Here is a 15750-nt window from a genome sequence, read left to right on the forward strand (position 1 = left end):
AAATAACCGTGACAAATGGGCAAATACAATACGTGGGTTTTAATTATGGAGGCATGTATTATTTTAAAACTATAATGGCCGAAAACTGACAATGAATTTTTTCTTTTTTTCTTATTCTTACTGTTAAAATGCATTTACAGTAAAGTAGCTCTTAGCAAAATGTACCCCCAAAGAAAGCCTAATTGGTGGCGGAAAAAACAAGATATAGATCAGTTCATTGTGATAAGTAGTGATAAAGTTATAGGCTAATGAATGGGAGGTGAACATTGCTCGGATGCATAAAGTGAAAACGACAGAGCTTAAGTGGTTAAAATAGTCAATTCCGTTCCTGCAGTTTTATTTACTACTAGCACTTCACACACAATTATCTCATAATTTTTTTTTCAGTTTTGCATTAGCACATACATGCTGTAGGAATCCTCAAAAACGAAACATTTTCATTATTCTAAAAAGGTTCAATTTCACCAATATTCTGCAATGAACTAAAAAGGCATATTTTGATTGATTTACCTGGAGGACAGTTTGCACAACATCATCAACTTTCCTGGAATCTTCAAGCTGGAAAAAAAACTGCCTCCCACCCTGAAGAAAGAAAACAAACAAACAAAAACAGTTTTTGAAATCTTACTTTTATATGATTGTAGATTCTAAGCTCGCAAGGGCAGAACTCTCTCACCCTTGTGTCTTGGAAGGTTATTCATTTCATAGCTTGCACTCGATTATACATTTTATTCATCGTGTTACATTCCTCACCAGTTCTGTATTTTGTAACAGAGTCCATATTTGATGTAAACTATTGTCTTTATCATTATGTACCCATTAGTGTTCTTCTACTTGTACAGCACCATGGAATATGTTGGCGCTGTATAAATCAATAATAATGGGCAGCACGGCGGTGTAGTGGTTAGCACTATTGCCTTGTAGCGCTGAATCCCAGCCAAGTCAACATCTGCAAGGAGTTTGTATGTTCTCCCCGTGTCTGCGTGGGTATCTTCCGGGCACTCCAGTTTCCTCTAAAAATTGCCCTACATACACTACATGATACATACATACGACTATGGTAGGAACTAGATTGTGAGCTCCTCCGAGGGACAGTTAGTGACAAGACAATATTTACTCTGTACAGCGCTGTGTAAGATGTTGGTGCTATATAAATACTAAATAATAACAACTTGCAGAGCATGTCAGGACCAGCCTCAGATTTTACAGGATTTCCCAAAGAGATAATGGCAAGTCACCCATCACTTGTTAGGAGTAGAGAATAAGTTGTGAGCATTTTTCTTTTTATACAACCGCAGCTTACCCCTTGTATGTCCTACTCTCAATTGAGAAATATCTGTATGCAGGACATCTCAAAACCAGCATCATACTATTTAAGGGAGGACTTCCAAATCTTGTCCATGAGTCACATCGAAAGTTCATGGAATTTGGACACAAAGACTTACCTTAATTGTATTGCTGACACCTTAAGCCCTGTTCACATTCAGGCACTTTCCAGTGGTGTTTTGCTGATCGCTGGTGATCACCAAAGCTGTAACACATGTAATTCTATGGGATGACTCACACTGCAGCGACTGTGGCATGATTGAGATTTCTGCCGATCGCAAATGTGCTGCATGCAGCATTTTCTAGGTGATTGCAATTGTCATTAACTAAATTGAGAATTGCAAAACACAATCGCAGCAAATCACAATGCAAAATTGTTATCGTAATCGCTAGGCGACTGCGTTTTGTGATTCCCCGGGTAAACAAAGCCTTAAAGTATACCTAAACCCAAGGCATAACGATCTGAGGCAAGTAAGAAGTACAGTGGAGGAAATAATTATTTGACCCCTCACTGATTTTGTAAGTTTGTCCAATGACAAAGAAATGAAGTCTCAGAACAGTATCATTTCAATGGTAGGTTTATTTTAACAGTGTCAGATAGCACATCAAAAGGAAAACCGAAAAAATAACCTTAAATAAAAGATAGCAACTGATTTGCATTTCATTGAGTGAAATACGTTTTTGAACCCCTACCAACCATTAAGAGTTCTGGCTCCCACAGAGTGGTTAGACACTTCTACTCAATTAGTCACCCTCATTAAGGACACCTGTCTTAACTAGTCACCTGTATAAAAGACACCTGTCCACAGAATCAATCAAGCAGACTCCAAACTCTCCAACATGGGAAAGACCAAAGAGCTGTCCAAGGATGTCAGAGACAAAATTGTAGACCTGCACAAGGCTGGAATGGGCTACACAACCATTAGCAAGAAGCTGGGAGAGAAGGTGACAACTGTTGGTGCGATTGTTCGAAAATGGAAGGAGCACAAAATGACCATCAATCGACCTCGCTCTGGGGCTCCACGCAAGATCTCACCTCTTAAGGTGTCAATGGTTCTGAGAAAGGTGAAAAAGCATCCTAGAACTACACGGGAGGAGTTAGTGAATGACCTCAAATTAGCAGGGACCACAGTCACCAAGAAAACCATTGGAAACACATTACACCTCAATGGATTAAAATCCTGCAGGGCTCGCAAGGTCCCCCTGCTCAAGAAGGCACATGTGCAGGCCCGTCTGAAGTTTGCCAATGAACACCTGAATGATTCTGTGAGTGACTGGGAGAAGTTGCTGTGGTCTGATGAGACCAAAATAGAGCTCTTTGGCATTAACTCAACTCGCTGTGTTTGGAGGAAGAAAAATGCTGCCTATGACCCCAAAACACCGTCCCCACCGTCAAGCATGGGGGTGGAAACATTTTGCTTTGGGGGTGTTTTTCTGCTAAGGGCACAGGACAACTTAATCGCATTAACGGGAAAATGGACGGAGCCATGTATCGTGAAATCCTAAACGACAACCTCCTTCCCTCTGCCAGGAAACTGAAAATGGGTCGTGGATGGGTGTTCCAGCATGACAATGACCCAAAACATACAGCAAAGGCAACAAAGGAGTGGCTCAAGAAGAAGCACATTAAGGTCATGGAGTGGCCTAGTCAGTCTCCGGACCTTAATCCAATAGAAAACCTATGGAGGGAGCTCAAGCTCAGAGTTGCACAGAGACAGCCTCGAAACCTTAGGGATTTAGAGATGATCTGCAAAGAGGAGTGGACCAACATTGCTCCTAAAATGTGTGCAAACTTGGTCATCAATTACAAGAAACGTTAGACCTCTGTGCTTGCAAACAAGGGTTTTTCCACTAAGTATTAAGGGCCATATCCTATTCAAGGTGAGAAGTAGCTTGCAGATGCGAGCTACTTATCACCTTGCCATCGCGCGAGGATTACTGGCAAATCCTATTGCCCATATCCTTCGCGCGATGGCCGATCGTTAGGGAGCATTACTCAGGCGAAAGCCTGAGCGATGTTACCTTTTACCGAGCGATGGGGAGTGAGGTTTACGCTGTGGTGCTGTCCATCAGCACCACGGCCTCACTCCCCACACATGCGCACTCGCCCAGCTAACATCCGCCGCCATCTTCCGCCGCAGCATCTAGCGGTCTCCTTTAATAAGGAGACCCCCAGAGCTCCCCGTCGGGTCGCCGCGCAGTTTAGAAGCCCCCGCGCAGCTATGCACCGGCACCCCTGCTGGCATACATACCGCCGCAGATCATCCGCCGCCTCTCGCCGCAAAATCCGTCGCGTAATTACAGTGTATCTAACACTGTAATTACTGTCCGCATAGAAGGAGCCCGGGCAAAGCATCTTTGAATCTGCAGCCTGGGCTCCCCATTGGTCCGCTGTCTGAGCCATTTTATTGGTTCAGACAGCGGACCAATGGGGAGCCCAGGCTGCAGATTCAAAGATGCTTTGCCCGGGCTCCTTCTATGCGGACAGTAATTACAGTGTTAGATACACTGTAATTACGCGACGGATTTTGCGGCGAGAGGCGGCGGGTGATCTGCGGCGGTATGTATGCCAGCAGGGGTGCCGGTGCAGAGCTGCGCAGGGGCTTCTACACTGTGCGGCGACCCGACGGGGAGCTCTGGGGGTCTCCTTATTAAAGGAGACTCCCAGATGCTGCGGCGGCGACGACGTGCGTTAGCTAGTTTAGACCTGCTTTTTGCAGGTCTAAGCTAACGCTCATGTCTGCCGGGAAGCATCGCTTCCCGGAGACATGATAAGGGTAATTGGATTTGGTGTTAAGAACTCGCTGGGCGATTATATCGCCCAAGCGAGTTCTTTTCCGCCTGGGGGGGGGGATCTAAAGTTTAATTAGATTAGGTGATGCCCCCATCGCCTGAGTTAAGAACTCGCCAGTGCTTAGCGCTGGCGAGTTCAGCAATAGAATATGGCCCTAAGTCTTTTATTGTTAGAGGGTTCAAAAACTTATTTCACTCAATGAAATGCAAATCAGTTGCTATCTTTTATTTAAGGTTATTTTTTTCGATTTTCCTTTTGATGTGCTATCTGCCACTGTTAAAATAAACCTACCATTGAAATGATACTGTTCTGAGACTTTTCATTTCTTTGTCATTGGACAAACTTACAAAATCAGTGAGGGGTCAAATAATTATTTCCTCCACTGTATGTACATGCTGAATCCACACACTTGTGTATTGTCAATTTCTCTCCTTGTTCCCCCTGGTTCCCGTGATCATTCCTTGAAAATATTGTCTGTCTACACCCTGAAGTCTGTCAATTAGGAAAAAAATACAGTTTATATGAATTATAGAAGTCCCTGCAGTATTAAATAATAATCTGCAAGTTCTTCCATTAGTCAAAAGGTCTACAGAGAAAGCTGAAAATATACTGGAAATACACTGGCAAGATACTTATTAGAGAATATTACTTATTCCAATGACAGATCAGAGCCATTACACCATGCAGCTATAAAGATTCATATTTCCAAATAGCTTGGTTTGGAAATGTGATAATGTTACTGCATCCATACACAAAACACAGAACGGTTGTAATGACAAGCAAATTGATCATGAGAGTTATGCAACACTAGCAGTGAAGAGGTAAAATGAGTTGTAAAGCTCTCCCTAATACATTAGGAGGCCTTTTCCTCATGACAGATCAATAAGACATGTAATATATTATTGCTATGCATCTATAGGAGGGAGGCAAGCAAGTCAAACGTACTTGCTAGATGCCATGTTCAAATCTTGGCCAGGACACTATCTGCATGGAGTAGGCAGCACGGTGGTGTAGTACAGTGTTTCTCAACACTGTTTTGGTTTCCACCTAAATTGGCCTTGGACTATGAATTTGTTTCTCCTTTTAAATAGGCTTGTCCCTGCCTCTTCAAACCTTATTGGTAAGTACATCAAGCGATAACTTTCTGCACTAGCTCCAAGAGATAGTAAACCAAAAATAGGTCACTAAACAAGAGCCATATAGATTATTATTATATTTTTTTAATAAAAAGGGGATACTCTCAAACGCATGGTTTCCCGAGAAATTGACTGTATTAGGAATGGAAATTATGTACACTACCCGACACTCAAGTCTGTCGCCCCTCAGTTGATTTTCTGATAAAGGGAAATGTCCAACACTTTCCAGTCTTTCTGAAAATCGGTGAATTGCAAATTATGAGTTGTGGTTAACTAATGTTTTATTTAGAGAGGCTCCAGTAGATAGTTGCACATCCTCAAATTGATTCTGAAGGATCCCCCAATCAAAAGACATTATGTTGGTGCCACACTTCCCTTATGGACTCATCATAATGTAAGAGCAGCAACAAAAACTTGTATATTCACTAACACTTTTAACAATACAATACTTACACGTTGGACTTTGTAAGCTGCTACTACGTTTTGCTCCTTGATGAGGTACACCTGTACAGAAAAGGAAGCCAAAAATTATCAATGATGAAGCTAACGTGAAGTTAAATCCACATAGTTGGAAAAAATTAAGAGATAATGGGATGCACAATTTCCTCATAATACAGGTATAATCAACTACTGACTGTGCTCCCTAAAGAAACTGGAAGACTCTCTAAGGCCTGGATCCCACCACAAGTCACAAATTACAATCACTGGCGTTTTGAATTAGCCTTTTGTAAACTATTTCATGAGTGTTTTCCACTGATTTTGGTAGAGATTTTAAAAAGTGTCTTTTTTTTGCCAGTGACGGTGATTGCAATTTCAATTCTGATTGGTTGTTTCAAATTATTATTATCATTATTATTTTTTTACAGTTTGCAGTAATTCAAAAAACATACACATTGCTATGTGTAGTGATTCATGAGTGATTTGCCAGCACTTTAATGCTTTACATCGGAGCGCAACGCTCCCAAAATGCTGCATGTCCTGCGATTGTGATTCCCCTAATCGCAATCGCTCCAGTAGCATCAGTCCCATCCACTTACATTGGTAAAGCGTTTAGGAAAAAAACTAGCGATTTAAAGCGACCCCTAAATGTTTTAAAAAAAAGCTCTAGTGGGTTCCAGCCCTTCCATTATGTTGCAAGCACTTCTTTGTCAACACTAGTCAGTACAGGTGTAAAAGTCCTGGATTTCAAAAACTCAGGTCATCAGCTGTATACAGCTGTGCCAATCATTGGTTCTTAGATTTTGGGGTCCTGTGATTTTTCTGAACTAGTCTAGTCCTGAATATTTAGTTTAATCTATCAGTTATGATAGTATACTACTGATCTCAATACAGCCAAATACTTCAATAGTATTTTTTGGCATTATTTAAGTGTGTTTATGTATAGAAATGCAATCCACTGCATCTCTAAAGCCACCCACCTCAAAGTAAGCATATCATTACATGAAGTTAATCATATAACTTATCAATGTCTACCATTTTATTACTGCCAACTCATATAATGGTAAAGATTTTCAACACGTTAACAGTTCTTCCCAAATAATTTTTACTACATAAAATGAACAGATACATTTTATGGATGGTACAAACTAAATCCACCCTATTTAAAGGAAAACTCCACTTTAGCCGAGGACAAAAAAAATAAATAATCATCTTAAAAACTGACCCGGAAGCGACATGTAACATGATGAGATACACATTTGTATTTACAGTAACAATCCTACTTAGGACTAGGCAGTTTTTGGGGGGCTCTAAATGACAGTTTCTACTGCAACTCTCATTGATGACTAGTTAGGGTTGTAAAAACTCAGAAAAACACATCTTAGTGCAGAAAACCGATACATTCAACAGTTCAAACTTTGTATAGGTGATAAACAAAAAAAAAAAAAAAAAAAAAAAATCACACAAAACGTTACTTATCTGAGAGTCAAAAGTTTAAAGTGAACCAGAGATGAAGCACCCTCATGTATTTCACCATATATATATATATATCAGTGGGAATATTAGAGAAACCGCCTACCCTGCTCTCGGTTTTATACTTCACTGCTCAGCCTGCTTGTAATCTGCCCTGATAAAATCCGCGACTGAGCATTCAGTCTGGCTTTGCTCAGAAATCATTATAGCTAAGAGACTGTCTTCTCTGATGTCTTTTCAAGCCCAAGCCTGCCCTCACAGATTTCTCAACATTATGGGAGTCTCATAAAGCCTTTATTAGGGGCGATATGGGGGTCTGAAGCTTCCTGACGTAAGAAGCAACATAGAATGCATCTTCAGGAGGCTACGGGAGATTTAAACCTAGCTGAAATGATTCACCAGCTCCAACCCTCCTAGGACCATTAGAAATTATTGGCAGCCAAGGATGTGGTATATAAACTACAGCACTGCTTGATCCCAAGGGCACTACTATTACAGATTCAGTTGAGGTTTACATAAATCCATAGATCTCCTTTGTTTAAGTGCAAGTTCCATGTGGATAGTGGAAATGCGTTGTGGTCGCCACACTGCCATTCCAGTACCACATGATCAAAAATCGAATCGATTGATGGGGCAGGACTGAAAATTTAGGTTGATTGGGGCAGGGTGCGAACATTGGTAGATTGATGGCCAGTAGCATTGCTGTGCATCAAACATTGCATTTTGATCAATTTTCAATAGATTCCTTGCTGGAATTCTTTTCACAAAGGAACTGATCATTTTTGAACTTAGGGTGGAAATCTATAAGTGTATGGCCAGCTTTAGAAAGGGAGAATCTCTAAGGCCTGGAACCCACTGAAATCCGCAAACGCAAAAGCTAGCGTTTTGTCTGAGCGGTTTGCAAGCGGATTCATGCGCGTTTTCGGTCGCGTTTTGCAACAGTGTATTTTTTTGCTCAGCGGTTGTGTAGCGTTTTGATCCTGATTGGTCCTGTGAATTACTTTTAATTTTGTTACAGTGTGCTGAACCGCAAAACCGCTCAGTTTAGGTTTTGCTGAGCGTTTCTGCTAGCGTTTCAACACTTTACATTGAAGCGCTAACGCTCCCAAAATGCTGCAGGTCCTGCGTTTGCGTTTCTGAGAAACGCAAACGCTCCTGTGGAAGTTGCCCCATCCATTAACATTAGCCCAGCGTTTTGGCAAACTGCTAGCGTATCGCAGTGCTGCCAAAACGCTGCCAAAAGCGCTCTTGTGGGTTCCAGCCCTTAGGGTAGAAACACACTAGGCCGGGGGTGCCCAATAGGTCGATCGCGATCTACCGGTAGATCGCGACCGCCTATTTGGTAGATCGCGGCCACTTGGCCGCGTCCCGTCACATTTTGCGGCTGGCAGCTGTCCCATCGATTTCTGCTGCCAGCCGCTGGCCAATAGGAAGCAGGGAAGGAGAGAGGAGGCGCGGCTGAAGAGGCCATGACGCGACGTCATGGCTGGGGGCGGCGCCGGGCACGCACGCACGCACGCCTGCCTTCCTGATTCAATCGTGCTGCCCGCCAGAGCGCTCCGAGTGCGAGAGGGGAGACCAGACAGACATCGCCGCTGGATGGAGGTAAGTGATTGAGCACCCATCCCCACCCACCTATGCTACAGGGACCCATCCCCACCCACCTATGCTACAGGGACCCATCCCCACCCACCTATGCTACAGGGACCCATCCCCACCCACCTATGCTACAGGGACCCATCCCCACCCACCTATGCTACAGGGACCCATCCCCACCCACCTATGCTAGAGGCACCCATCCCCACCTACCTATGCTAGAGGCACCCATCCCCACCTACCTATGCTAATGGCACCCATCCCCACCTACCTATGCTAATGGCACCCATCCCCACCTACCTATGCTAGAGGCACCCATCCCCACCTACCTATGCTAGAGGCACCCATCCCCACCTACCTATGCTAGAGGCATCCATCCCCACCTACCTATGCTAAAGGGACCCATCCCCACCTACCTATGCTAAAGGGACCCATCCCCACCTACCTTTGCTAGAGGCACCCATCCCCACCTACCTATGCTAAAGGGACCCATCCCCACCTACCTATGCTAAAGGGACCCATCCCCACCTACCTATGCTAATGGGACCCATCCCCACCTACCTATGCTAGAGGCATCTGTGCCCAGTGAAGGGACCTGTACCCAGCTACCTTTGCTGAAGGGACCTATACTTTGCTACCTATACTGGAGGCACTTGTACCTGGGGGCTGTTCAACCGGGGGGGGGGGATCTGTAACATTTTAAATTTTGGTAGATCTCCTGGACTTGGCAAATTTTAAAGTGGCTCGCGAGCCAAAAAAGTGTGGGCACCCCTGCACTAGGCAGAATCGCATATGTGTTTTCCACTATGTGCTATAGAAAACACATATATGTGATTTTGCCTAGGGTGTTCCTACCCTCAAACATGCTGCAAATAAATATGGACTACTTTTTTGTTTTGGCAAGGGCTGAAAAAAGTATTTTATTGATTAGGTGTGAATACGCTTCCTGTGAGAAAATGCAGGGGAAAAAAAAAAAAAAAAAAAAAAAAAAAAGTTTATTGAATCAGGGCCCAGCTATCAATGTCGTGTGTAATTTAGCCATTTCAGGTCCCACGTTGCAGCATAAAACAGAGGAAGAGAGGACGGGAGGAGGAGAGGAGGCACTAGAGTTTCCAGCTAGAGGATTTTCACTTCCTGATCAGTGGTCTGCCTTTAGCAGTTCTAGGATAGTGGTGAAAGCAGCAAGAACGCTGAGAATAATATACTGATGCAGAAGTAGAGGAAGACTAAATTGTGTAAAGAAAGGTCACAAAGCTGGTGTCCTCATATGACATGAGGAACTAGTAGCTAAAGCAGGCCACCACCTATAATAGAAACCTGGTTTCTCATCTCATATTTTATAAGTACAAAAAACCCCACCAAAAACATAATGCTCAGATTTGGGAAACATGATTTTTTCAGCCCCCAGTAGGTATAAAAAAAATTGCATTGACAAAATGTAGAAACCATTTCCTGTGAGACAACTCAGGAGAAAAGTAATGAACCAACTACAAGTTACTTACAGCTAGAAACACTGCATCTCAGAGGCAAAAGACTAAAGTCTTACCTGATTAAATAAAACCGAAAATAATTTCTTTGTGTTCCTAGAGAAGAAAAAAACGAAATAAAAAACAACAAAAACAAACAAGGTATGAGAGACGAACATTAGGAAAGCATTTACTACAACAGTTACTGAGAGGAAAAAAAATAAATAAATAAAAGTTCAGTACCTGCTGCACATGATCCAGATGGCACATATACACTGCATAGCAATGGCTGGACACTATACATATGAGACCTGGGTTCAAATCTCAGCTCTTATTATTCAGTAAGCCAGTACCTATTCAGTAAGGAGTCCTTGGGCAAGACTCCCAAATACTTCATGGTGGCCTACTCCCCAACACTGAATACACCCTAGTGGCTGCAGTTCTCAACAGATAGACAAATGTTAGAATTATTATTACTGCTACCCCTGTGCAGATGCATCACATTTAGATGAATGTCAGTCACTGCATCTCCTATCCCCTCTCTCTTTATTCATTCAGTCAACTAATACTCTCTGTGACCGTACTTCTGCACGCCAGATGTCTCTGTCAATCATCGCTTCTTTCAGCTGTTGCATAGATATGTTCATAGTCTCACATATGCACTCAATCATTTTAGCCTGTGTCATCCTCTCCTTCTTTAGCCTTAAGATTTTCAGAACATCAAGGATTTATCCAAAGAATCCGGTCAACTCATCATGTGACCAAACTGTTTGAGTTTTAAAGAGACTCTGAAGCCTCTTAAATTTTTTTTTTATTTTTAACAATCCTGTTTAATACATTAGCCCTACCTAAATCGCTGCATTCACACAGCTGTAAACGATCTAAAACCCCCTAACTCCCTGGGGGGCAATCTGGGCAGCGCTTCAGTGTGAGGCAGGGCTATGAGCTGCAGCCCTGCCTCACACGCGTCTGTCAGCGGCGCATCTCCGCCTCTCCCCTGCCCCTCTGTCTTCCTTCGCTAAGAGGGGCGGGGAGAGGCGGAGATCCGCCGCTGACAGACGCGTGTGAGGCAGGGCTGTGGCTCATAGCCCTGCCTCACACGGAAGCGCACAGGGGCAGCAAAATCCACGACCAAGAAAGTCATGGATTTTGCGGGGGAGAGGGAGGGTGGGTTGGGTTGGTGGGGTTAGATAGCCGACTTACAGCCGCGTGAATGCGGCGGTTTAGGTAGGGCTAATGTATTAAACAAGATTGTTTAATAAAAAAAAGGATTTTTAAGAGTCTCTTTAACCTTTACGTCTCTTTAACCTCCTTAGCGGTAACCCCGTGCTGGACACGGGGTAAGCCGCCGGAGGGTGCCGCTCAGGCCCTGCTGGGCCGATTTAAAAAAAAAAAACTGCTGCGCTGCCCCCTGGCGGAATTTTTCATACCGCCAGGGGGGTTAATAGTAGTATCCTATCCTAACAAAATGATTTTAAAAAAAATTGCTAGCTGATCATACCCTACACACACTAAAAATGGAGTAATGCAAATAGGCTCCTACATAGTCATTACAAGGGATGGTTGGAAATGCCGATTTCAGAGTCCGACACATTTCACTTTCCGTTAACCTCCTTGGCGGTAACCCCGAACTACGGAAGCCGCCGGAGGGTGCCGCTCAGGCCCTGCTGGGCCGATTTGTTTAATTTTTTTTTTTGCTGGACGCAGCTAGCACTTTGCTAGCTGCGCCAGAACACTGATCGCCGCCGCCCCGCGCACGATCGCCGCTATCCGTCGCGCCGCACGCCCCCCCAGACCCCGTGCGCTGCCTGGCCAATCAGCGCCGAGGGGTGGCCCGGGACTCCCAATGACGTCCCGACGTCAGTGACGTCATCCCGCCCCGTCGCCATGGCGACGGGGGAAGCCCTCCAGGAAATCCCGTTCTTTGAACGGGATTTCCTGATCGGAGATCGCCGAAGGCGATCGAAGAGGGCGGGGGGATGCCGCTGAGCAGCGGCTATCATGTAGCGAGCCCTGGGCTCGCTACATGATATAGGAAAAAAAAAAAAAATAATAAAAAAAAAAAAACTGCTGCGCTCCCTCCTGGCGGATTTTTTTATACCGCCAGGAGGGTTAAGTATCCTTCAGATCCCCACAAAATTCCGCATTAATGTAAATTTTTAGGGCAATAAAATTAGTTAATTGTAAAAATAAAAACAAATTTAGCAGAATCCGCTGTTTTCTGCAGATGTATGTTATTATGCGGAAACCGTATTTTTGATTGGCAACCAATAGGGTATTCTGCAGATTTTGGATTTCCACATACAGATTTCTGCCACGGAAAGCCGATTTCCAATCGGGAACTCGGAAATCTCTAGTTAATCTCATCCCTAGTCGTTAAAGTGGTCTGAACTCAACATTTCTTCTTTGCTCTAAAATATTATTTAAAGCCTTAATCCTACTACCACAAAAAGATTTGTAGCAGAACAGCATTCAAACAGTTAAACAGCACTTTGCCCTGCACTGGAAATCTCCTTCAGCTTATGATCTGGATACGAAGAGGAGATAACAGTATATTTTGTTTACATTCCTCTGTTACATTCCTAGCTGTGCTGAGAAGGAGCTCTCTCTGCTTTCTAGCATGCACACCATTGAGAAACCATCACTAGAAGATTTTAACATATATAATGAAATCAGCTATGAATAATATGCAATAGCAGCTTTCAGAGCAGCTAAACTGTACTTTAGGAACATGTCTTTGTAAATGGACAATATCACTTGTAAAAAAAGCAAATATGGTAGCTGAATGGGTAATAAAGTAGGAAAACAATTTTTTTTCAATATTATGTCAGAGTTTCAGAGCACTTTGGCAAAACATTTTATTATCTTTTGTGCATTTCATTAAGAATAAGAATACAGCAGAAGATCTAGTGTGAACTAAGGCCTGGTGCACACCAAAAAACGCTAGCAGATCCGCAAAATGCTAGCAGATTTTGAAACGCTTTTTCTTCTTTTTCTGTAGCGTTTCAGCTAGCATTTTGCAGTTTTGGGAAGCGTTTTTGGTGTAGAAGATTTCATGTATTGTTACAGTAAAGCTGTTACTGAACAGCTACTGTAACAAAAACCGCCTGGCAAACCGCTCTGAAGTGCCGTTTTTCAGAGCGGTTTGCGTTTTTCCTATACTTAACATTAAGGCAGAAACGCCTCCGCAATCCAAAATCTGCAGCAGCCCGGGAGTAGGTGTTTCTGCAAAACGCCTCCCGCTCTGGTGTGCACCAGCCCATTGAAATACATTAACCTAGCGGATTCGCACCCGCAAGCGGATCGCAAACCGCAGCAGAACCACTCTGGTGTGCACTAGGCCTGAGTCTCAATCACCTATACAAGCAACCTACTTTCTGAAAAGATCCTCTCCATCCTCCACTTCAATTTTTGTGCAATCTCGCAAAGTGATCTAGGAGGTGAAGAAAAAAAATTGCAATGCATATCTGGAGCTTAACATAATTTCTGAAACTATCAAATAAAGAACCAATTTCATAATTGTGGTAAACAAAAATCAAGAGATTGGGAAAATAAGGCAAAGTTATGCAGCTAAGAATTTTCTCTTTCATCTTGTAAAAACAAAACAGAGGACACCAAGAGCCCAATAGTGCAATATTGTCTGGTAAGCTCAATATACAGGATCTTCTCAAAAAATTAGCATATTGTGATAAAGTTCATTATTTTCTGTAATGTACTGATAAACATTAGACTTTCATATATTTTAGATTCAAATACACACAACTGAAGTAGTTCAAGCCTTTTATTGTTTTAATATTGATGGTTTTGGCATACAGCTCATGAAAACCCAAATTTCTATCTTAAAAAATTAGCATATTTCATCCGACCAATAAAAGAAAAGCGTTTTTAAAAACAAACAAAAAAAAGTCAACCTTCAAATAATGATGTTCAGTTATGCACTCAATACTTGGTCGGGAATCCTTTTGCAGAAATGACTGCTTCAATGCGGCGTGGCATGGAGGCAATCAGCCTGTGGCACTGATCAGGTGTTATGGAGGCCCAGGACGCTTCGATAGCGGCCTTAAGCTCATCCAGAGTGTTGGGTCTTGCGTCTCAACTTTCTCTTCACAATATCCCACAGATTCTCTATGGGGTTCAGGTCAGGAGATTGGCAGGCCAATTGAGCACAGTAATACCATGGTCAGTAAACCATTTACAAGTGGTTTTGGCACTGTGAGCAGGTGCCAGGTCGTGCTGAAAAATGAAATTTTCATCTCCATAAAGTTTTTCCATAAAGCGCTCACACGCTTTATGGACCTGAACCAGTTTTATATGCTCCTGTACTGCCTGATGAAGCGGGACTGTTGACCGCGAAACGCGTTGCGATTTTATGGAGCTGTGAATAAATTGTATATTTTTTACTCAGCATTTGAGTATATGTCCACTACCAGAGGGAGGCAAGTCCACCTCTACTTCCCTCTTATCATTTTTAGAACATTGTTTTACTCTGCTTGGCGCCTATGTTCATACATATAACAGCACATTTCTCTTTCATCTGCAAGCAATAGCAATGATTAAAGTGTAACCAAGGTGGCACGGGGTGGGGGACAGATGGGACTGATTGGGCAGCTCTGCCTCTACCCCGCCTCCCTGCTCCGTGTTGAGACAGGTTTGTTTTTCTCCTCCAAAAGTCGGCAATTGCGGGTCTCAAGAGCAGTAGTAATTGGTGCATATAGATAGATAGATAGATAGATATTCTGTTTTTGTGTGCAATTTCTGCATAGGAAAATGTGCTTATATACAGAGTAACCAAGCAGCTCGGGGTGAACCAAACCACTAGGAATGGTCCATTGCAGACTCACGGAATTGGTCCTTCAAATGTTGAAGTATGTTGAGGTTGTAGACACAAAATTGTCTGCCCTGGGTTGTTGCACTTGTTGCACATGGAACTACAGTGGGATGCGAAAGTTTGGGCAACCTTGTTAATCGTCATGATTTTCCTGGATAAATCGTTGGTTGTTACGATAAAACATGTCAGTTAAATCCTACAAATAAATGGGAAAGTTTTAATGTTTCGATGTTTGTTACTCGATCACGCACAAAATGGCTGAACGGATTTGAAGGACATTTGGCACACATATAGTACATTACCTGGAATAAAATATAGGATACTTTTTATTCCCATAACCAAAAAGTGGGCAGAGACATACAAATTTCACTGGGAAAATGTAAACTGCAGCCTGGGTGACTAGGATTAATATTCAGAAAAGTCGGTGGAGTCTATAAAAGCCAATTAAAATTCACCTATTGATTTTCAAGGGGGAACATTTACATTGCTGCCATTCTTGCACTGTTAATGGCACAAGCCTCAAACCCAGTACAGTTGGTCATTGGGTGGCTGGGGTTTAAACTCAGAAAATGGGTTAGAGCCACAAACAGCCAATCAGATTTGTTTTATTTCAATGCAAATTATTGATGCCAAAAAACGCAAAGCTCACAAACTTGGTCATTAAGTAATCGAGTAATTGTGCGTCAGGGTTAG

General features: G+C 43.0%; 1 protein-coding gene across 1 annotated transcript in view; it reads right to left on the minus strand.

The window, feature by feature from the left end:
- The window catches only part of NSMAF (neutral sphingomyelinase activation associated factor), a 112997-nt gene that overhangs the window by 62901 nt on the left and 34346 nt on the right, over positions 1–15750 (minus strand). Inside the window, exons 4-7 of the mRNA XM_068237426.1 lie at positions 13604–13662; positions 10310–10346; positions 5710–5760; positions 511–582 (exon numbers count right to left, since the gene is read on the minus strand). Coding sequence (XP_068093527.1) covers positions 511–582; positions 5710–5760; positions 10310–10346; positions 13604–13662 — 219 coding nt within the window. The remainder of the gene's footprint in view (positions 1–510; positions 583–5709; positions 5761–10309; positions 10347–13603; positions 13663–15750) is intronic.

The sequence above is a fragment of the Hyperolius riggenbachi genome, chromosome 5, assembly GCF_040937935.1.
Source record: "Hyperolius riggenbachi isolate aHypRig1 chromosome 5, aHypRig1.pri, whole genome shotgun sequence".
In the NCBI taxonomy this organism is placed as follows: Eukaryota; Metazoa; Chordata; class Amphibia; order Anura; family Hyperoliidae; genus Hyperolius; species Hyperolius riggenbachi.